At 40.5% G+C, this 23,959-nt stretch overlaps 1 protein-coding gene across 1 annotated transcript; it reads right to left on the bottom strand.

Moving 5' to 3' along the window:
* Positions 1–4,664: 4,664 nt before the first annotated feature.
* Positions 4,665–17,450, bottom strand: LOC115108907 (heat shock factor protein 4-like). The gene is made up of 14 exons (XM_029633468.1): positions 17,226–17,450; positions 16,693–16,725; positions 15,910–16,018; positions 15,456–15,583; positions 15,251–15,375; positions 14,622–14,697; positions 14,425–14,492; positions 11,540–11,639; positions 11,212–11,327; positions 8,429–8,620; positions 8,174–8,282; positions 7,912–7,977; positions 7,504–7,608; positions 4,665–5,445 (listed from the first exon to the last, which is right to left on the bottom strand). The coding sequence occupies exons 1-13, from the start codon at positions 17,349–17,351 to the stop codon at positions 7,549–7,551; spliced, it is 1,308 nt and encodes a 435-aa protein (XP_029489328.1). The 5' UTR covers positions 17,352–17,450; the 3' UTR covers positions 4,665–5,445; positions 7,504–7,548.
* Positions 17,451–23,959: the final 6,509 nt, after the last annotated feature.

The raw sequence follows: 23,959 nt of genomic DNA, 5'->3' as shown, positions 1-23,959 counted from the left end.
TAAAGCAACTTGTGTCTTCCATTGATGTGTCCGACCAGTTTGATGACAAACAAAATCATATGAACCTGCTCAGATCATGTAGAAAGAGGGTGGGGGTTATTTCCCATGTCCTACATCATCATTCCATGAACGCACCCTCTGGAGTTTGAATAAAATCGATATAATCCCAATGTGGGATTTGGCCTGTCTCTGAAACAAATGGAGGCTCTAGAGAGGCTCTTCATCTGTTCTGAAATCAAACCTTACTTTCCCCTTAACCACCACTAAAATCAATGGAAGGACAGAATGTTTATCTATAATAATTCATCTTATACTAGTCAGAAAAGTTGAAAAGAGGGATTTGGTAGAAAGTTAGATGGATGGAAGAATAAAGTCACTTCAATAGATGGACACGGATTTAGTGACACTAGAACATCTCCTTCCTCCCTGTTTAGCGAGTCTACATGTTGATCTTATCCTCTCTGTTTAGCGAGTCTACATGTTGATCTTATCCTCTCTGTTTAGCGAGTCTACATGTTGATCTTATCCTCTCTGTTTAGCGAGTCTACATGTTGATCTTATCCTCTCTGTTTAGCGAGTCTACATGTTGATCTTATCCTCTCTGTTTAGTGAGTCTACATGTTGATCTTATCCTCTCTGTTTAGTGAGTCTACATGTTGATCTTATCCTCTCTGTTTAGTGAGTCTACTTGTTGATCTATTCCTCTCTGTTTAGTGAGTCTACATGTTGATCTATTCCTCTCTGTTTAGTGAGTCTACATGTTGATCTTATCCTCTCTGTTTAGTGAGTCTACATGTTGATCTATTCCTCTCTGTTTAGTGAGTCTACATGTTGATCTTATCCTCTCTGTTTAGCAGGTCTACATGTTGATCTTATCCTCTCTGTTTAGTGAGTCTACATGTTGATCTATTCCTCTCTGTTTAGTGAGTCTACATGTTGATCTATTCCTCTCTGTTTAGCAGGTCTACATGTTGATCTTATCCTCTCTGTTTAGTGAGTCTACATGTTGATCTATTCCTCTCTGTTCAGTGAGTCTACATGTTGATCTTATCCTATCTGTTTAGCAGGTCTACATGTTGATCTTATCCTCTCTGTTTAGTGAGTCTACATGTTGATCTTATCCTCTCTGTTTAGTGAGTCTACATGTTGATCTTATCCTCTCTGTTTAGTGAGTCTACATGTTGATCTTATCCTCTCTGTTTAGTGAGTCTACATGTTGATCTATTCCTCTCTGTTTAGTGAGTCTACATGTTGATCTTATCCTCTCTGTTTAGCAGGTCTACATGTTGATCTTATCCTCTCTGTTTAGCAGGTCTACATGTTGATCTTATCCTCTCTGTTTAGTGAGTCTACATGTTGATCTTATCCTCTCTGTTTAGTGAGTCTACATGTTGATCTTATCCTCTCTGTTTAGTGAGTCTACATGTTGATCTTATCCTCTCTGTTTAGTGAGTCTACATGTTGATCTTATCCTCTCTGTTTAGCAGGTCTACATGTTGATCTTATCCTCTCTGTTTAGTGAGTCTACATGTTGATCTTATCCTCTCTGTTTAGCAGGTCTACATGTTGATCTTATCCTCTCTGTTTAGTGAGTCTACATGTTGATCTATTCCTCTCTGTTTAGTGAGTCTACATGTTGATCTTATCTACATCTTATCTGTTTAGCAGGTCTACATGTTGATCTTATCCTCTCTGTTTAGTGAGTCTACATGTTGATCTTATCCTCTCTGTTTAGTGTTTAGTGAGTCTACATGTTGATCTATTCCTCTCTGTTTAGTGAGTCTACATGTTGATCTTATCCTCTCTGTTTAGTGAGTCTACATGTTGATCTATTCCTCTCTGTTTAGTGAGTCTACATGTTGATCTTATCCTCTCTGTTTAGTGAGTCTACATGTTGATCTTATCCTCTCTGTTTAGTGAGTCTACATGTTGATCTTATCCTCTCTGTTTAGTGAGTCTACATGTTGATCTTATCCTCTCTGTTTAGTGAGTCTACATGTTGATCTTATCCTCTCTGTTTAGTGAGTCTACATGTTGATCTTATCCTCTCTGTTTAGTGAGTCTACATGTTGATCTTATCCTCTCTGTTTAGTGAGTCTACATGTTGATCTTATCCTCTCTGTTTAGTGAGTCTACATGTTGATCTTATCCTCTCTGTTTAGTGAGTCTACATGTTGATCTTTCCTCTCTGTTTAGTGAGTCTACATGTTGATCTTATCCTCTCTGTTTAGTGAGTCTACATGTTGATCTTATCCTCTCTGTTTAGTGAGTCTTATCCTCTACTGTTGATCTATTCCTCTCTGTTTAGTGAGTCTACATGTTGATCTTATCCTCTCTGTTTAGTGAGTCTACATGTTGATCTTATCCTCTCTGTTTAGTGAGTCTACATGTTGATCTATTCCTCTCTGTTTAGTGAGTCTACATGTTGATCTTATCCTCTCTGTTTAGTGAGTCTACATGTTGATCTATTCCTCTCTGTTTAGTGAGTCTACATGTTGATCTTATCCTCTCTGTTTAGTGAGTCTAGGTCTATTCATGTTGATCTTGATCCTCTCTGTTTAGTGAGTCTACATGTTGATCTTATCCTCTCTGTTTAGTTGATCTCTCTGTTTAGCATGTTGATCTTATCCTCTCTGTTTAGTGAGTCTACATGTTGATCTATTCCTCTCTGTTTAGTGAGTCTACATGTTGATCTTATCCTCTCTGTTTAGCAGGTCTACATGTTGATCTTATCCTCTCTGTTTAGTGAGTCTACATGTTGATCTTATCCTCTCTGTTTAGCAGGTCTACATGTTGATCTTATCCTCTCTGTTTAGCAGGTCTACATGTTGATCTTATCCTCTCTGTTTAGTGAGTCTACATGTTGATCTTATCCTCTCTGTTTAGTGAGTCTACATGTTGATCTTATCCTCTCTGTTTAGTGAGTCTACATGTTGATCTTATCCTCTCTGTTTAGTGAGTCTACATGTTGATCTTATCCTCTCTGTTTAGCAGGTCTACATGTTGATCTTATCCTCTCTGTTTAGTGAGTCTACATGTTGATCTTATCCTCTCTGTTTAGCAGGTCTACATGTTGATCTTATCCTCTCTGTTTAGTGAGTCTACATGTTGATCTATTCCTCTCTGTTTAGTGAGTCTACATGTTGATCTTATCCTCTCTGTTTAGCAGGTCTACATGTTGATCTTATCCTCTCTGTTTAGTGAGTCTACATGTTGATCTTATCCTCTCTGTTTAGTGAGTCTACATGTTGATCTATTCCTCTCTGTTTAGTGAGTCTACATGTTGATCTTATCCTCTCTGTTTAGTGAGTCTACATGTTGATCTATTCCTCTCTGTTTAGTGAGTCTACATGTTGATCTTATCCTCTCTGTTTAGTGAGTCTACATGTTGATCTTATCCTCTCTGTTTAGTGAGTCTACATGTTGATCTTATCCTCTCTGTTTAGTGAGTCTACATGTTGATCTTATCCTCTCTGTTTAGTGAGTCTACATGTTGATCTTATCCTCTCTGTTTAGTGAGTCTACATGTTGATCTTATCCCCTCTGTTTAGTGAGTCTACATGTTGATCTATTCCTCTCTGTTTAGTGAGTCTACATGTTGATCTTATCCTCTCTGTTTAGTGAGTCTACATGTTGATCTTATCCTCTCTGTTTAGTGAGTCTACATGTTGATCTATTCCTCTCTGTTTAGTGAGTCTACATGTTGATCTTATCCTCTCTGTTTAGTGAGTCTACATGTTGATCTTATCCTCTCTGTTTAGTGAGTCTACATGTTGATCTATTCCTCTCTGTTTAGTGAGTCTACATGTTGATCTATTCCTCTCTGTTTAGTGAGTCTACATGTTGATCTTATCCTCTCTGTTTAGTGAGTCTATATGTTGATCTATTCCTCTCTGTTTAGTGAGTCTACATGTTGATCTTATCCTCTCTGTTTAGTGAGTCTACATGTTGATCTTATCCTCTCTGTTTAGTGAGTCTACATGTTGATCTTATCCTCTCTGTTTAGTGAGTCTACATGTTGATCTATTCCTCTCTGTTTAGTGAGTCTACATGTTGATCTTATCCTCTCTGTTTAGTGAGTCTACATGTTGATCTATTCCTCTCTGTTTAGTGAGTCTACATGTTGATCTTATCCTCTCTGTTTAGTGAGTCTACATGTTGATCTTATCCTCTCTGTTTAGTGAGTCTACATGTTGATCTTATCCTCTCTGTTTAGCAGGTCTACATGTTGATCTTATCCTCTCTGTTTAGTGAGTCTACATGTTGATCTTATCCTCTCTGTTTAGTGAGTCTACATGTTGATCTTATCCTCTCTGTTTAGCGAGTCTACATGTTGATCTATTCCTCTCTGTTTAGCAGGTCTACATGTTGATCTTATCCTCTCTGTTTAGCAGGTCTACATGTTGATCTATTCCTCTCTGTTTAGTGAGTCTACATGTTGATCTTATCCTCTCTTTTTAGCGAGTTCAGATGAAGTTGGATCATCTACCTATTGTTCTAATTTGACTAATGTATGCATTATATTATACACAGCCTAGTAGTCATAATAGACAACTTGATGAAAATCAAAGTTACTCTTGTGCGCAGGAAAAGCACTGAGGGTTTCAAGAGAAATATATAGATTGTGATTAAGAATAAATACTGATACAAATTGTGCAAAAAAGCAAGGTATGGTGTCTTCATTGTTTTTTCAAATGGGAAGTCTATCATCAAATATTTCCTAGACTTCTCACATTAAAACATACAGAAGAGAATTAACACTATTTCTGTTATCTTATGAATATAATTTTAAAATACAAATATAGTATTTGCCATGAGAATATTTTTATAGAACCAAATATGCTATTTAGAAAAAAAACAGCTCCACAAGCAGAAACTCTCACACAGACTAAAGTGCTTACAAACCAGGGCCACCGTGGTATAATGCAACTTTTCATACTACCGCTGGCACGATGGCAGAGAATATTGGAACTTCGTAATAGTGCCGGTTATACTCCAAACTCCACTTTTGTACTCGGAATTTATCCTTGAAATGTCAACTGGTCGGTTGGTCTGTTATGAATTGAGATCCCTCAGTCAGGCTCTCTGACTGTAGATCAGTCCAGCTTTAGGAGAGAAGCCATTGCTTATGTTAGGATGTCCTGCGGTCAGCCTTTGAAGTGACAACTGCCAGGGTCCCCACCAGTAAAACTGTTGAACATCAGTGAAAGAAGTCTGAATAATTCCAAATAGATTCAACTCTGGTTCTCTGAAAAGCTATACAGTGCTTCTGAAGAAAACTCCCCAGAACGGACATCCTAGTGGATGGAAGATAGGCCCACAGAGCTCTGAGTGACAAGAATCCCTCCTGCTCTGCTCACATTGGGTCAGGTAGGCTGGATCTAAGACATGACGACAGGGGATGGAACAAATCTGAGAGTCTTGAGGAATGTCTTGTTTTCTGGCCTGAAAAGGACATGCAAAAGAAAGAAAAGTCAATATTTGCTGTTATTATTACACACAAACTGAGCTGTCCATAGAATCGTCATTCAACTATGCACAAATCCAGTAAGAGATATGGCTGTGTGTATTTGTATTTGTATTTTTTAAGGATCCCCATCAGCTGTTGCCAAGGCAGCAGCTACTCTTTCTGGGGTCCAGCAACATTAAGGCAGTTATATACAATTTAAAATATTACATGACATTACATTTCATAACACTTTTCACAACACATTAAGTGTGTTCCCTCAGTCCACTACTCCACTATCACATACCTACAATACAAAATCCATGTCTACGTGTGTGTAGTGTGCGTGTCTTATCATGTGAATGTGTGTCTGTGCCTTTGTGTGTGTCTCTTCACAGTCGCCACTGATCCATAAGGTGTATTTTTATATTTTTCTAAAAATCATATTCTACTGCTTGCATCTGTTACCTGATGTGGAATAGAGTTCCATGGAGCCATGGCTCTATGTAGTACCTTGGGCCTGTTCTTGACTTGGGGATTGTGAAGAGACCTTTGGTGGCATGTCTTGTGCGGTATGAATGGGTGTCTAAGCTGTGTGCTAGTAGTTTAAACAGACCATCTCGCTGCATTCAGTAGTGATGAAGTCAATCTCTCCTCCACTTTGAGCCATGAGAGATTAACATGGATATTATTAATGTTATCTCGCCGTGTACATGTTCTGAGCCAATTGTAATTTCCTGAGGTTCCTCTTTGTGGCACCTGACCACACTACTGAACAGTAGTCCAGGTGCGACAAAACTAGGGCCTGTAGGACCTGCCTGGTTGATAGTACTGTTAAAAAGGCAAAGCAGCGCTTTCTTATGGACAGACTTCTCCCCATCTTAGCTACTGTTGTATCAACATATTTTGACCATGACAGTTTACAATCCAGGGTTACTCGAAGCAGTTTAGTCACCTCAACTTGCTCAATTTGCCCATTATTTATTACAAGATTTAGTTGAGGTGTAGGGTTTGGTTTAGTGAATGATTTGTCCCAAATACAATGCTTTTAGTTTTGGAAATATTTAGGACTAACTTATTCCTTGCCACCCATTCTGAAAATAACTGCAGCCCTTTCTTAATTGTTGCAGTGATTTCAGTCGCTGTAGTAGCTGACGTGTATAGTGTTGAGTCACCGCATACATAGACACACTGGCTTTACTCTACTAGCCTTACTTTACTGGCATGTCATTATTAAAGAATGAAAAAAGTAAAGGGGCCTAGACAGCTGCCCTGGGGAATGTTGGAGAGGCTTCCATTAAAGAAAACCCTCCATGTTCTGTTAGACAGGTAACTCTTTATCCATAATATAGCAGGGGGTGTAAAGCCATAACACATACGTTTTTCCATCAGCAGACTAGGATCGATAATGTCAAAAGTCACACTAAAGTCTAACAAAATATTTCCCACAATCTTTTTATCATCAATTTTTCTCGGCCAATCATCAGTCATTTGTGTAAGTGCCGTGCTTTTTGAATGTCCTTCCATTTAAGCGTGCTTAAAGTCTGTTGTCTATTGGTTTACAGTAAAATATCATTGTATCTGTTCAAAAAAAATCTAAAAGTTTACTAAAGGTTGGTGAAAGGCTGATTGGTCAGCTATTTGAGCCAGTAAAGGGGGCTTTACTATTCTTTTGTAACATAATTACACACACTTTCTAGTAGGCTTACATGGACTATATGGCAAATAGGAGTGGCAACATCGTCTGCTATTATCATCAGTAATTTTCCATCCAAGTTGTCAAACCTCGGTGGCATGTCATTGTTCATAGACAACAATAATTTTTCGACATCTTCCACACTCACTTTAAGGAATTCAAATGTTTGTCTTTCATAATTTGATCAGTTATACTTGGATGTGTAGTCAGCATTTGTTGCTGGCATGTCATCACTAAGTTTACTAATCTTGCCAATGAAAAAATCATTAACGTAATTGGCAATATTAGTGGGTTTTGTGATGAATGAGCCATCTGATGAAATTAATGATGTAGCTGAGTGTGTGCCATATATATACTTTACCTGCCTTTGTCAGGACAAGCATGTGCCAGTGGATCTGTCAAGCCATCATTGTTCCTCACAACCAGCGTTGGGGTAAGCCTCTGCCTCCTGGCTCTGAAACATGTACTGGAACACAGCAGAGTGGGATACACCTGAAGATAACACTGACCAGTACTTTCAATCAACTGTAGAGATGCTACCTGCATAGCACACACTGATTAATCTACCCAATAAGTAAGAAGGCATATTGTTGGCACATTTTTCGACCATTACCTGTCCTTGTCTGACTAAAGCCATAGAAATGTATGGCTGACAAGTAACTGACAACTTGCACTGACTTTACTGGTGGGTTGATTTCACTTAATATAACCAGACTTTAAGACAATATATGCAGAGCTAATTCAAACACCATAAACACATTCCACTCACTGACTTCAGGTTGGAATCCATATCAGTAAAGTTCCACTCACTCAAGGGCAGGTTGAAATTGAATGGCTGTAAAGACAGAACAGCATCATATCAATCTGAGCTGCTGTGAGCACTGTCTGACTCACTTCTACCTAGTGAAGAGAAACTAGAGATATTCAAAGGTAGTATATCTGTTCCTGCAGTCATTTTGTGTCCCATGCCTTTGTGACACAGTTTCTGGAACAAACTCTGTGTCTGCCAAGTTTTGGAGGGTATTACTCACATCCATGACAGCAGTGGTGGGCTCCACACTCTGCTGGTGGGTCCTCAGGAGAAGCTGCAGGTCCTCCAGACTCATGTCCACATTCTCTTCAGCATCAGGTACCTCAGGCCTACAACACATATCATCATGTCACACTACTAGGGCTTCACTGGAAAACAATACATTCATATGTAATAATAAAAAACATATGTAAAACGTATTATTGAGCTTGGAAAACTGATGGACATGTTTGTTTGTTTGCGTGTGTGTCTCTACCTCTCCAGAGCAGGTCTCTTGAGCCTCCTGTCTGCTCCAGACCCTCGGCCCTCCAGGACGGATTGTACCATGGCAACAGGGAGGACGGGGGGTTCAGAACACACATCACAGGAGCCCAGTGGGACCCCCTCCCCCCGGCCTCGCACCCCTGGGCTCCCTGGCTCCTCTTTGATCAGCATCATACACTTATCCCTGTGTGGGCACAGAAACACAGCAGTCTTAAGTTTTTATTTATTTCACCTTTATTTAACCAGATTGGCTAGTTGAGAACAAGTTCTCATTTACAACTGCGACCTGGCCAAGATAAAGCACAGCAGTTCGACACATACAACAACACAGAGTTACACATGGAATAAAAAAACATACAGTAGAAAAAAGAAAAATCTGTATACTGTGAGTGTAAATGAGGTAAGATGAGGGAGGTAAGGCAATAAATAGGCCATGGTGGTGAAGTAATTACCATATAGCAATTAGACACTGGAATGGTAGATGTGCAGAAGATGAACGTACAAGTAGAGATACTGGGGTGCAAGGGAGCAAGATAAAATAAATAAATACAGTATGGGGATGAGGTAGTTGGATGGGCTGTTTACAGATGGGCTATGTACAGGTGCAGTGATCTGTGAGCTGCTCTGACAGCTGGTGCTTAAAGCTAGTGAGGGTGATATGGGTCTCCAGCTTCAGTAATTTTTGCAGTTCGTTCCAGTCATTGGCAGCAGAGAACTGGAAGGAAAGGCGGCCAAAGGAGGAATTGGCTTTCGGGGTGATCAGTGAGATATACCTGCTGGAGTGCGTGCTACGGGTGGGTGCTGCTATGGTGACCAGTGAGCTGAGATAAGGCGGGGCTTTACCTAGCAGAGACTTGTAGATGACCTGGAGCCAGTGGGTTTGGCGACGAGTATGAAGCGATGGCCAGCCAACAAGAGAGTACAGGTCGCAGTGGTGGGTAGTATAGGGGGTTTTGGTTACAAAACAGATGGCACTGTGATAGACTGCATCCAATTTGTTGAGTAGAGTGTTGGAGGTTATTTTATAGATTACATCACCGAAGTCGAGGATCGGTAGGATAGTCCGTTTTACAAGGGTATGTTTGGCAGCATGAGTGAAGGATGCTTTGTTGCGATATAGGAAGCCGATTCTAGATTTAACTTTGAATTGGAGATGCTTAATGTGAGCCTGGAAGGAGAGTTTACAGTCTAACCAGACACCTAGGTATTTGTAGTTGTCCACATATTCTAAGTCAGAGCTGTCCTACATATTCTAAGTCAGAGCTGTCCTGAGTAGTGATGCTGGACGGGCGGGCAGGTGCAGGGCAGTGATCGGTTGAATAGCATGCATTTAGTTTTACTTGCATTTAAGAGCAGTTGGAGTCCACAGAAGGAGAGTTGTATGGGATTGACGCTTGTCTGGAGGTTAGTTAACACAGTGTCCAAAGAAGGGCCAGAAGTATACAGAATGGTGTCGTCTGTGTAGAGGAGGATCAGAGAATCACCAGCAGTGAGTGCAACATCATTGATGTTATCCAGAGAAGAGAGTCGGCCCGAGAATTGAACCCTGTGGCACCCCCATAGAGACTGCCAGAGGTCCGGACAACAGGCCCTCCGATTTGACACGTCTCTTATCGATGGGGGTTAGGATATCGTTTTGGACCTTGAGCGTGGCTAAGTGCACCCATGACCAGCTCTGAGACCAGCTCTGAAACCAGATTGCATTGCAGAGAAGGTACGGTGGAGTTCGAAATGGTTGGTAATCTGTTTGTTGACTTGGCTTTCAAAGATCTTGGAAAGGCAGGGTAGGATAGATATGGGTCTGTAGCAATTTGGGTCTAGAGTGTCTCCCCTTTTGAAGAGGGGGATGATCGCGGCATCTTTCCAATCTTTGGGAATCTCAGACGATACGAAAGAGAGGTTGAACAGTCTAGTAATAGGGGATGCAACAATTTGGGCAGATCATTTTTAAAAGAGAGGGTCCAGATTGTCTAGTCCGGCTGATTTGTAGGGGTCCAGGTTTTACAGTTCTTTAAGAACATCAGCTATCTGGATTTGGGTGAAGGAGAAATGGGGGAGGTTTGGGCGAGTTGCTGTGGGGAGTGCAGGGCTGTTGACCGGGGTAGGGGTAGCCAGGTGGAAAGCAATTATAGTGGATTTATCGGCCGGTGACAGTGTTTCCTAGCCTCAGTGCAGTGGGCAGCTGGGAGGAGGTGCTCTTATTCTCCATGGACTTTACAGTGTCCCAGAACTTTCTTGAGCTTGTGCTACAGGATGCACATTTCTGTTTGAAAAAGCTAGCCTTAGCTTTCCTAACTGCCTGTGTATATTGGTTACTAACTTCCCTGAAAAGTTGAATATCACAGGGGCTATTTGATGCTAATGCAGAACGCTATATATATAACTCTACATTTTTTGAAAGGGGCATGCTTATTTAAGATGGTGAGCAAGGCACTTTTAAAGAATGACCAGGCATCCTCTACTGACGGTATGAGGTCAATATCCTTCCAGGATACCTGGGCCAGGTCGATTAGGAAGGCCTGCTCGCTGAAGTGTTTTAGGGAGCGTTTGACAGCGATGAGGGGCGGTGTTTGACTGCAGACCCGTTACGGATGCAGGCAATGAGGCAGTGATCGCTGAGATCTTGGTTGAAAACAGCAGAGGTTTATATCAGTCCTGCTGAAAAAGGCTTCTCAACAACAGATTTCTTCCAATCTCGACTACATACTAGATGTTGATGCTTTGGAAGCCACTACAGGATAAAATGCGTCTTTGCTTTTGTTCTTTGACACTTACCTTGTCTCCTCTGTTTGCATTTGCATGTTGCTGGGTTGTGACATTTCAGTAACGTCTGATATGATTGGTCCTCCTGTCATTGCACCATTGGAGCAAGAGGCTGTTTCTGTGGATGGCTGTGGAGAAGGAACAGTAAATAGTTTAATTAAAGGTTTGTGAAGCTCATAGCCTGACAGACACTATGCAGTTAAAAATATAACATGTTTTGTATGATAGTCATGATGTCCCAATGCTGGAAACTATAAACACAGTACATCTAGCACCATACTTTGTAAAAATAGTGTAATAGTGTAATAGTGTAATAGTGAAAGGTAGAGTGGGTTCATACCGACTGGATATAGAACGGTTCATGCAGGGGCTCCATTTGGTGGGTATGGCTGAACTTGGAGGCTGAGGGCGTGGTTGAGCCATCGTCCAACATAAGGGGACTAGGAGGGCCAAGCATCACCATGATGAGGAATATAGAGAAATCAATAGTGAATCAATGGAAGTACTCTCTTCACTTCTGCAATGAAATGCCTTGGAACTGTTAACTTATAATTTATAGACTGAGAGCCATAGACAGCTGTGTCTGCATAGCCTTACTGGATGAGAGCCGAGGATAAGGGGAAATAACTGTAACCCTTCTGATGGATTGGAAGGGTGAGTCGAGAAAGCAGAGGTTGTCACGACTTCCACCGAAGGTGGTTCCTCTCCCTGTTCGGACGGGGCTCGGCGGTCGGCGTCGCCGGCCTACTAGCCATCCCCAATCCATGTTTCCTTTTCAGTTTGTTTTGTCTTTGTGTGTATTTTTACCCCTGTTTCCCCGCTTAGGTTTGTGCGTTGTGTTTTTGCGCCTTACGGGAGTCCTGTTAGTTTCCATTGTGTTGGGCATTGTTTTTGGGTATTGTACTGTACCGTGTTTTAGAACTTGCCCTTATTAAAATATACGCTACACTGACATCTCTGCTCTCCTGCGTTTTACTCCTCACCTACCTTCAGTGCATAAACGCAACAGTGGTAGTTTTGAGAAACTACATTTTTAATAAAGCTACGCTTGTATCGAACATGTAGGCATTAAAACACTGAAAAACCCACTTGCTTTTTGACAACAGAGAAAAGTTATGAATTACATTATGTCATTGACTTTTCTGATAATGTTATTTTATTCATCTTATATCAACCACTGCTGTTTCTATTTTGCAAAAGCAGTGTGCACATAATGTAATATCTTTATCAGTAATATATCTAAAAAGGTGCTCTTTAGAACCTAGAAGGGTTCTTTGGCTTTCCCCACAGGAGAACCCTTTTGGTTCTGGGTAGAACCCTTTTGGCTCCAGGTAGAACTCTTTTGGGTTCCATGTAGAACACTTTCCAAACAGGGTTCTACCTGGAACGAAAAAGGGTTATCCTATGGCAGTGGTCATCAACCTTTTCTGAGTCAAGATCACTTTCTGAGTCAAGATCACTTTCTGAGTCAAATTGCCGAGATCTACCGCTCTGATTTTTTATTAACATGACTTAAAAAATGTAAGCCTATGCAACATTAACTAATTAAAAACAGTACTGTAGTAATGTGGTTTGTGCAGTAAGCTATAGGCCCAATACATTAACACCGCATACTGGCTTTGCTTGAATTTACCTGCTAATGCATTGTTGTTATATATATTTCCAAATTTGAGGTAGGCTATGTGATCACAACGGTAATAGATCCACTGTTGTATTACTTGTGAGGCACAACTGAGTGAGCATACATTTAAATAATTAGCTTTTTATTTTACTGGGCTGATGGTGCCTGCATCTGATGGTCAGTATCTGTGGAGGGGGAGAGCAGCAGACTGTGTCCGTCTCTCAACATCCCTCCGCTCTCCCTTTCCTACACACTGACCAAAAAGGGACACCATCTTCCAGCTAATGGCGAAACTCGATTCGCACCGCATTATTTCTGTTTCATGCACAAATTCATGTTGTTACTCATATGAACAGAGAAAGTGAAATATTCCTCGATATTAAAAAAGACCCAAGCCGCTAATAATAATAACAACGCAAGTCTATCGATACACTTTCCTGCTTATTCATTACTGCTGCACTGCTTGTTGCAGCGCTGAGTGGAAATAGGAAGAACGCGCATTTTATGGGTTATAAAAGTGTTTGATGCAAAGTGTTGACAGTGCTGAGTGAGAACTTAAACATGAACTCACTCATAAAAACAGCAGCTCTTTGCTGTGTTTGTTGACAGTCTCTCTCTATTCATGGTTTTAAACGTTTTGAAATCTCAAAGTACCAAGATTGCTGAAGCTTTATTTTCATGCTTGCAACGTCACTGCAGACTCGGTCATCTGAGCAATCTGATTGGCCAGCTTTAGCATAGTGCACTTGATTTCCTCTCCAAGCCCACCGGGAGGCAGAGTTTGTACCTTCAGGCACATAAAATGGCAACAGTTGTTTCTAACCACCAACAGCATACATCTTTTTTTCTACGAGTGTTTCATTACTAACCACCAACAGCATACATCTTTTTTCTACGAGTGTTCCATTACTAACCACCAACAGCATACATCTTTTTTCTGCAAGTGTTTCATTACTAACCACCGATAGCATAAATTGCATTGTAGAAGCCAGCTATGGCACAGTGTTATGAATGTTATAGGAAACGGTATAAACAGATCTGAAAATGTCCAGTTAAAGGGATGTCAGTTCTAAGTCTTCTGGTGGTATGGATGTGACAGATGAAATGATGGAAAATATGAGTGTTTTATGTCACTGTCCTTTGTTCTTTGACTTTGACAGATTTGTTCACACGGGTCACACAAGCTGATGGTGCATTTCCAATAGAGGGTAGAGGGTCATGCGCCCTGGTTCAGTGGGGTGGTGTGGGTGTGAGAGGATGGGAGGGATGGGTGAGTGATTGTGTGTGTGTGAGGGGCTTAGGGCTCAGTAGGTCTGATTCAGCATTCAGCTCCATTCATCCAAGCTGGGATTGTGTTGCGCATCAGCTGACCACATACAGCTGAGTTGGCCATTCCCACTGCTGTGTTTGTGTGTTTGTGTTACTATTGTCATTTGTTAGTATGGTGTGTTATTGAGTGTATGTACATACAAGTGTGTGTGTGTTTTGAGTGCATGTATTGTGAATCTTAGCCTTTGTGTGTGTGTGTGTGTGTGTGTGTGTGTGTGTGTGTGTGTGTGTGTGTGTGTGTGTGCACGCACAACAAAGCGAGGCAGTGTACTCACAGCTTTCTCTTCATTCCTACAGTGCTTGTTGTGTTTGACTGCATCTGGCTGAAAAGGAACTGAATCAGCTGTAAAGGAGCAAAAAACAGAATGATTCAGCACCAAAGTAACACACTCTGACTCCCCATTCTCCCTCTCTTTTCCTGTCTCTCTAATTCACACACACTGCATAGTCATGTTAACTGAGAATTTCTCACCTTGTTCATGACTTTCTGCTGCTGGGTGTGGTTCTGTCTCAGCGAGACCACCTCTCTCCACAGCACCTCATTCTGCCTGGAGGAGTAAGACAGACCACTGTGACATTCACCAGTTTACTATCACCCCTTCACTCATCACCCCGCACGTCCCACACGTGTGTGATCTATATGTGTGATTACTGGGCGATGCTCTGATTTCAGCCTGATGTGTCCTATCTGAGGGCTCACCACCACTGATTCCAGATCAGATAGAGACACGTGACAAGACTACCTTTTCTACTACCTGACACATGCACCACCTGACCAGCACACCTGATGCTATTATAGGGCGCAACAGTCAGGTGAGCAGCTGAATGTTCTCTTAAACCAATGTAGACAATAGACCAAACCCATTGGAACATATAATGAGTCCAGGGACAATGCATGGGCTACTGAGGATGGACTATGAGTCTGTTACATACAGTATGGCTTAGTATGGTTAGTAATACGTTTTGTCCCAGTTCAGTGGCCTTAAACCAAATTTTTTATAGCATTAAACCAACTACAGTACTGATTATAGTAATTGTATTAATTTAGCAAATTGTTGTAATTATGATTGATGCCATGTACCAGCACATATTGCTACTTACTGTTTCATGTCTTGCATCTGACACTCCATGTTCTCTTGTTGGCTGCGCAGTACCTGCACTTCATACAGCAGCTTACTCAAGTCCTCCTGCCGTACTTTGGTCTCTTCACTCTTCACGATGGAGACCTAAACACACAGACACAGAGGTCTCACTATGTGTACTTTGTTGGTGTGTGTGAGTTTTATTTCCTTGGTTTCTGTCTCACCTTCCTCTTGATGTGCTCCAGCAGGTGTTCGTGGCCTTGCAGGAAGTAGAGGTGCTGAAACTCTGTGTCGTCTCTCTCTGGCTTCACCAGACCACTCTGCTCTATGTTCACCACCTTCCTGAAGCCATCTGTACATCCGGCCAGAGGTTAGCGTCACACAGCGACACACACACACACACAAACACACACACACACACACACACACACACACACACACACACACACACACACACACACACACACACACACACACACACACACACACACACACACACACACCTCAAGAGGCACTAACACACATCCAGAGGCACAAACACTCAAATACATAAATGAATGCATAGCCTACCTACACATAAACAATACAAAAGTCACTCCTACACAATTCACTTCTAAATACTGCTAAATATCTGACAGGGTACTTCTCTATTCTCTAGAGCTGAGGAGAGGTACTCACACATGTTGAGCTGACGAACAAAGCTGGCCATGTTGTTATGTTTGAAGTATTTTGGCAGCACCTCTTTGGCAAACCTGCCCTGGTCGAACACATGGAAGCTGGTCCCAGTCTGAGGGACATAACCAAAATAGGGGTTTGTGTTTAAGTTCTATGAAACACTGGTTAGACATTGAATACCTCAATTCAACATTAAGGGCCAGTTTCCCAGAAAAGTTAAAGGGACCAAAAGACAGTTTCAATGGAGATTCTTCATTGAGCATGCTTTTTAGTCCAGGACTAGGCTGTCCGGGAAACCAGACCAATGTCAAAAACATATAATACTCAGTCCTATAAATCCTGTGAAGTTCAAGTAGGAAGTGTATTTTTTGCTTTATACCAATAAGTACATATAAAATCTGTTCTGAGAAATGTGTCTCTCCTCGTTAATTTTTTACAGGCTAACTGGATTAAAACGGAACAGGGGAAGCTTAGCCACTTACATTAAAAATATATATATTCTATGTTCTAAAAATTCTATGTGCTAAAATGAAGGTTGAGGGAAAAACTATGTACCAGCAAACTGTACCCACACCTCTTAGACACTAAATCAATGCCAAGCTTATGGACTTCTGTCACTTCATCATAGTCCAATAGCACATTCTTTAAGTGTTAAACAGGTTGGCTACATGATTTTGAAAATGTTGTTAAAGTCAACATTTCTATCCCTATATGTGTCCAGTAAGCAAAAATCAGTTAATGAACATGATGAAGTCATGATTCTCTCAAAGATGGTTACTCACTTACATTTTGAGGACTCTGTAAGCCAGATTGTGGAGTCTTGGGCATAACAGTAACACAAACACAAACAGGAACAAAGACAAAGGGTTGCTTAGTATGTGGTCTCATTCACCACTTCTTACACTGTGAAGATGTGTAATACAATACTGATATGATCGATACTAATCATACTTTTATACGATACCCTTGGTTTATAAAGGGAACAACACTGGAAGACATTTACTTGGTTACCCTCCAGATCTATCTGATGCTACCGATGAATGCAAGGCACATGTTTTGGGTTAACCAAAGGTTTAAACACATCCACTTTTCAGTCAACCTGAGTATAAACAGTCATGATATTCAATTCATTTGATAGTCAAACATAGAACTATGAGTAATAGACAAGTACTATCTTGCCACTGCCCCTAACCATTACTTATCTTCTCATTCTTGTCATTTATATAAAACACATTAAATATAGTCAACTTCATGAAAGAACTCCGACTCTCTTTAACCAACTTAACCAATCAGAAGAGTCAGTACTTCAAGGTACTCACAGCACTCCAGCAGATGAGGTGGTTGGTGTCCGGGTCCTCGACCAAGGTCCACAGTTTGGTGAGGAAGGCAGGCACATTACTGGCATAACCTCCATCCACACCAATAGAGCCAGGAGATTCCTGCATGGCTGCGCTTCAGTTGGAGCTAGGCGGTGTTATTAAGAATATGTGTAAGAGTGTGTATGTGCACAGGTCCTACTCCATCTCTGAGCTGCTTTGCTGCTGACTCTCTCTGGACCAGTCATTCGGCCATATCAGGCCCTGTCATCCCTACAGGCCATCGTCAGCACAAACCTGCCCCTGCAGCATCACCATAGCCCTCCAACACAACAAAAGACCCCACTGGAAAACAATACAGGCCATCACAAAGCCTAGAATAATAGCACACTGTCATGCCAGACAATACAGCACAGGAGCGCTGGTGAATACGTGTGTATACTGAGACTCCTCAATTACTTATCTTGACAGATCATAGAAAAACACCTAAATATCATATAACAACATCATCTAACCCTTAGAAAGAGTACATAGTACAGTATGTGCTTTGCATGAATTGTGTATCAATTCCCACTGGTTTTGTGTCACAAAAGTTATTGATTTCCCCCCAAAAATATAAAGTTATTTTAACTAACTGTTTGATAAAATCTGATAAGGATCATTTCCAAATCCCAGTCAGAAATACAAATGAGTTCTTATTTGTGACCATGTAATTGGAATTCTTGTTTGCATCTCTGAAGAATGCTCCTTTTTATGTATCTTGATCTGTGTTTAGTCACATGACAAATAGTTACGCTCCTTAGGCACTAAACAAAAACTGAAACATAAATACAAATAGAAGTAGGGCCTACAATTGTGATGTGATGAAAATCACTGAAACAACACTGAAAAAGAAACACCAAAGTACAAAACATAAATGCAGAAATAGTGACACTGAAAAATATAGCTTATATTCTAGGCTGACATATAGGCTATGTTCAGAACGAGCAGCAACCTTTGTACAGCATGCTTCGAAAAAAAGGTTCTGGATTTATCCAAAACAGTTCAATTCTTTCTTCATACATGGCACCCCTTAAGGTTTTACATAGAACCAACATTGGTTTCCATACAGAACCCTGTATGGAACCCAAGGGTTCTATATGGAAATAGTTTTGGTTCAGTAAAGAAGAACCCTACAAAGGGTTCTATACACTCACCGCACAAAACATTAGGAACACTCTTTCCAAGACTGACCAGGCAAATCCAGGTGAAAGCTATGATCCCTTATTGATGTCACCTGTTAAATCCACTTCAAAACAGTGTAGATGAAGGGGAGGAGACAGGTTAAATAAAGATGTTTAAGCCATGAGACAATTGAGACATGGATTGTGTATGTGTGCCATTCTGCGGATGAATGGGCACGACAAAACAGGGTATGGTATTAGGTGTCAAGAACTGCAACGCTGCTGGGTTTTTCACGCTCAACAGTTTCCAGTGTGTATCAACAATTGTCCACCACCCAAATGACATCCAGCCAACTTTACACAACTGTGAGAAGCATTGGAGTCAACATGGGCCAGCATCCCTTTTGAAATGCTTTCGACACCTTGTAGAGTCCGTGCTCCGACGAATTGAGGCTGTTCTGAGGGCAAAAGGGGTTGCAACTCAATATTAGTAAAGTGTTCACACAGTGTATATGACCTTTATGGATCCATATATGAAGCAAGCAATATGGAGACTTATATTTCCCTCACTAACTTTAAACATCAGCTATCTGAGCAGCTAACCAATTGCTGGAGCTGTACATAGTCCATCTGTAAATAGCCCACCCAATCTACCTACCTCATCCCCATATTGTTTTTATTTACTTTTCTGCTCTTTTGCACACCAGTATTTCTACTTGCACATCACCATCTGCACATCTATCACTCCCGTGTTAATCTGCTAAATTGTAATTACTTCGCTACTATGGCCTATTTATTGCCTTACCTCCTCATGCCGTTTGCACACACTGTATATAGACTTTCTTTTTTTCTTCTATTGTGTTTTTGACTGTACGCTTGTTTATTCCTTGTGTAACTCTGTGTTGTTGTTTATGTCACACTGCTTTGCTTTATCTAGGCCAGGTTGCAGTTGTAAATGGGAATTTCTTCTCAACTAGCCTACCTGGTTAAATAAAGGTGAAATAAAAATATAACCCTTTCCAGTTAAATCCTTTTTTCCTAAGAGTTCAGTAGCTTCCTCTGAAACTAGTCATCTGAGTTCAATGGTGAAGGGAAATGTAAATGAGTATTGATAGACTTTTTCATCCAACAGAGAAAACTGACAGTATTTTGATAGATTATTTGGATCATACATCAATGTTTCATTTTAAGGTGGCATTACAGACCTATTTTTCTTTCAATAATCTGTGAAATACATTTTATAGAAAGTGGCTTAAGCTCTTATCTGATACAAAGTCCCCATTTAAACAGGGACAACAGAGCCCTTCACCCAACACTTTTTCCATGGCACAACAGGGATATTTCACTTTGTTCTGGCCGACAACTTTAAAATAATGGAAGTTTCATTTTTGGTCTTTTTATGTATTGTGGCGCCATCTAGTGCTTCGATGTTTATGGATTCCAATATCACATTTACTACAGATGGCCAGTTCATAGTCAGTGCATACTTTATAGAAAAGGTCAGTACTGCAATAACAAGGTGTCTGATATCCTCTTACATTTGAATGTATCTTCACAATGACTTCCAGGTGGACCAACAAGATGACAGCTAGCCAGGATCAGAGTCTTCATGCAGGCCAAAGATGCCCTCTCTGCAATGGGAGGATGAAACTTGAGCAGCCCTGGTATATTCCATTTCCAGAGTGCACTGTGCTCTGGGTCAAATGGAGATGAATTGAGCTGCACTGGTCCTAGAGGTCAAAAGTAGATTCGTTTTATGGCAATTCGAAACAGAACTTTGCATTACTGAAATATGTGGTCAGTGTAACAGTATGCTGAACACATACAAGAGACCTTCAGACAGAATTTAAGTCAAGCGCCTCCTTTTGGGTTAATAAATAGTTTCTTAAGGGAGAGTTAGGTGATGCAATGCATGCTCTTATACCCTGCTATTGTCAGAGTATTTCCAATTTACGCGAGTTGCCAAAGGAGTTACAACCTACTCAGGTATAGAGATAGGATTGATTAGATTCCTGTCTGGCAGGCCATTCTGTAGAGAAGGGCTTTGGAGGAAATGGATGGTAGAGAAACCTACAGGGCTGCTACATAATGGAAGCAACCTGTCAAAGATACAGTCTGTCTAATATCTCAAAGCAACATTTATCTTTTGCTTTCTGAAAAACAGGAAATAGTTTAGATACTTATCCTGATAATTTATTGATATAAAAAAGACATTTACATGCTGCGAGCAACTACAAAGCAACTCTTAGTCTTTTTTTCCCAAATCACTTGTATTTGCATTTAGATGCATTTGACCCCACATGTGCCTGGGAGAGATCCGGCTGAAATACCTAAGCAGAATCAAAAATGCATTGCATTGATGTTCATTCTCGTGATATCATGGGCATGCTAGACTATAGGGCCTATTTAGGTTTGGGTATGTTACTTTTTAAAATGTAGCCAGTTACAGTTACCTGTTAAATTATTTTCCGTTACTTTTGGATTACTTTCCCCTTAAGAGGCATTAGAAAAAGACAAAAATGAGCCATCAAACGCAATTAGTGTGTCATCATAATGGTCTCTGACTATTGGTCAGACTTGCTCAGGGGGAACAAACGTAAACTTTCGCCCCTTTTTTCAATGCGGACTTGAATGTCATTGAGAAAACAGAAAGGTGAAGATCCTTTCTGAATTCAAAAGTAATCCAATAAGTAATCATAGTTTTTCAAAAGTAATCTGATTAGAATATTTTAGCTGGTAAAGTAATTGATTACAGTTTTTAAAAATTGTAATCAGATTACAGACTGATTACTCCCCAAACACGTCATTGAAATGACGTGGAAACATTGTTGATTCAACCAGTGTGTGCCCAGTGGGTGTTGACAGAACAATGGAATCCATCAGTGAAGGTCTAGTATAAATCTATCCATAATGAAGCCCATGCATTGACGTGCTTTTTAATGTCCTGTTTTTTTTTCTCAGGCGGAGGATTTGTTTGGATTTCGCTTATCTCCTTCCTCCCTAAACACACAAAGTAAGCACTTCTTTATACCAGGGGAAGGTTGAAGGTCACACCATGGTCAATTCTAGCGTGGGCATTAGAGGATGTATAAGCTGACTTGCAAAGCCAAATCCTGTTTGCTCTGTAAAGTTTGGATTTACAGCTGGCATGCTTTTTACTGCTTATTACACTGTTATATCAGACATATCTGTTTCACCTAATTGAATCCAGTGAAATCCATCTTTCTGTGAAGTTTTCTAAATCTGTGGCAGGCAGTTACTTAACATGGGTTATGCAATCCTGGGTTTGTCAATCCTCAGAAAGGCCCTGGAATTACTCAATCCTGGGTTTGTCATCCTTCAGAAAGGCCCTGTAATTACTCAAACCTGGGTTTGTCAATTCTCAGAAAGGCCCTGGAATTACTCAAACCTGGGTTTGTTACTCATCAGAAAGGCCCTGGAATTACTCAAATCTGGGTTTGTCAATCCTTCAGAAAGGCCCTGGAATTACTCAAGCCTGGGTTTGTCAATCCTCAGAAAGGCCCTGGAATTACTCAAGCCTGAGTTTGTCAATCCTCAGAAAGGCCCTGGAATTACTCAAATAAGATGACGAAGGACCTAAAACAGTCTGTGGTTGCCAGTGCAGCCTCTGGGTCATGATCTAGTAAAAAGCTTGGCGTAAACATGGTGTCCCCCAGCAGCTCTACCTCATCCCCATACTGTTTATATTTATTTACTTTTCTGCTCTTTTGCACACCAATATCTCTACCTGTACATGACCATCTGATCATCTATCACTCCAGTGTTAATCTGCAAAATTGTAATTATTCGCCTACCTCCTCATGCCTTTTGCACACAATGTATATAGACTCTTTTTTTTCTACTGTGTTATTGACTTGTTAATTGTTTACTCCATGTGTAACTCTGTGTTGTCTGTTCACACTGCTATGCTTTATCTTGGCCAGGTCGCAGTTGCAAATGAGAACTTGTTCTCAACTAGCCTACCTGGTTAAATAAAGGTGAAATAAAAATAAATATCAGCACAACAGGTATCTTCCACAAAGCTGTGAACCATCTGAGAGACAAGGCAAGAAGGGCCTCTATGCTATCAAAAGGAACATCAAATAAGACATACCAATTAGGATCTGGCTAAAAACACTTGAATCAGTTATAGAAGCCATTGCCCTTTATGGTTGTGAGGTCTGGGGTCCGCTTACCAACCAAGAATGAACAAAACACCTAATTGAGACTACATACAGAATTCAGCAAAAATATCCTCTGTGTACAACGTAAAACACCAAATAATGCATACAGAGCATAATTAGGCCGATACTCGCTAATTATTAAAATCCAGAAAAGAGCTGTTAAATTCTACAACCACCTAAAAGCAGTGGTGTAAAGTACTTAAGTAAAAATACTTTAAAGTACTACTTAAGTCGTTTTTTGGGGTATCTGTACTTTACTATTTATATTTTTTACAACTTTTACTTTTACTTCACTATATTCCAAAAGAAAATAATGTACTTTAAATCCCATACATATTCCCTGACACCCAGAAGTACTTGTTACATTTTGAATGCTTAGCAGGACAGGAAAATGGTCCAATTCACGCAATTATCCCTGGCCATCCTGGCTGCCTCTGATCTGGCGGACTCTCTAAACACATGATTTGTTTATAAATTATATATGAGTGTTGGAGTTTGCCCCTGGCTATTCGTAAATTAAAAAACAAGAAAATGGTGCCATCTGTTTTACTTAATATAAGGAATTTTAAATTATTTATACTTTTACTTTTGATACTTAGGTATATTTAAAATCAAATACTTTTAGACTTTTACTCAAGTAGTATTTTACTGGGTGACTTTTACTTTTACTTGAGTCATTTTCTGTTAAGGTATCTATGCTTTTACTCAAGTATTACAATTGGGTACTTGTTCCACCACTGCCTAAAAGGAAGTGATTCCCAAACCTTCCATAACAAAGCCTTCACCTAGAGATTAACCTGGAGAAGGGTCCCCTAAGCAAGTTGGTCCTGGGGCTCTGTTCACAAACACAAACAGACCCCACCGAGCCCCAGGACAGCAACCCAATTACACCCAACCAAATCATGAGAAAACAAAAATAATTACTTGACACATAGGAAAGAATTAACAAAAAAAACAGAGCAAACTAGAATGCTATTTGGCCCTAAACAGAGAGTACACAGTGGCAGAATACCTGACCACTGTGACTGATACAAAATGAAGGAAAGCTTTGACTATGTACAGACTCAGTGACCATGGCCTTTCTATTGAGAATGGACACCATGGCAGACCTGGCTCTCAAGAGAAGACAGGCTATGTGCACACTGCCCACAAAATAAGGTGGAAACTGAGCTGTAATTCCTAACCTCCTGCCAAATGTATGACCATATTGGAGACACATATTTCCCTCAGATTACACAGACCCACACAGAATTAGAAAAAAATCTCATTTTGATATACTCCCATGGTTGAAATAGCACAATGTGCAATCCCAGCAGCAAGATGTGTGACCTGTTGCCACGAGAAAAGGGCAACCAGTGAAGAACAAACACCATTGTAAATACAACCCATA

The sequence above is a fragment of the Oncorhynchus nerka genome, linkage group LG25 (genome assembly GCF_034236695.1).
Source record: "Oncorhynchus nerka isolate Pitt River linkage group LG25, Oner_Uvic_2.0, whole genome shotgun sequence".
NCBI lineage: Eukaryota > Metazoa > Chordata > Actinopteri > Salmoniformes > Salmonidae > Oncorhynchus > Oncorhynchus nerka.
The sequence above is the reverse complement of the archived record's forward strand: the minus strand, read 5'-3'. Positions and strand labels throughout refer to the sequence as shown.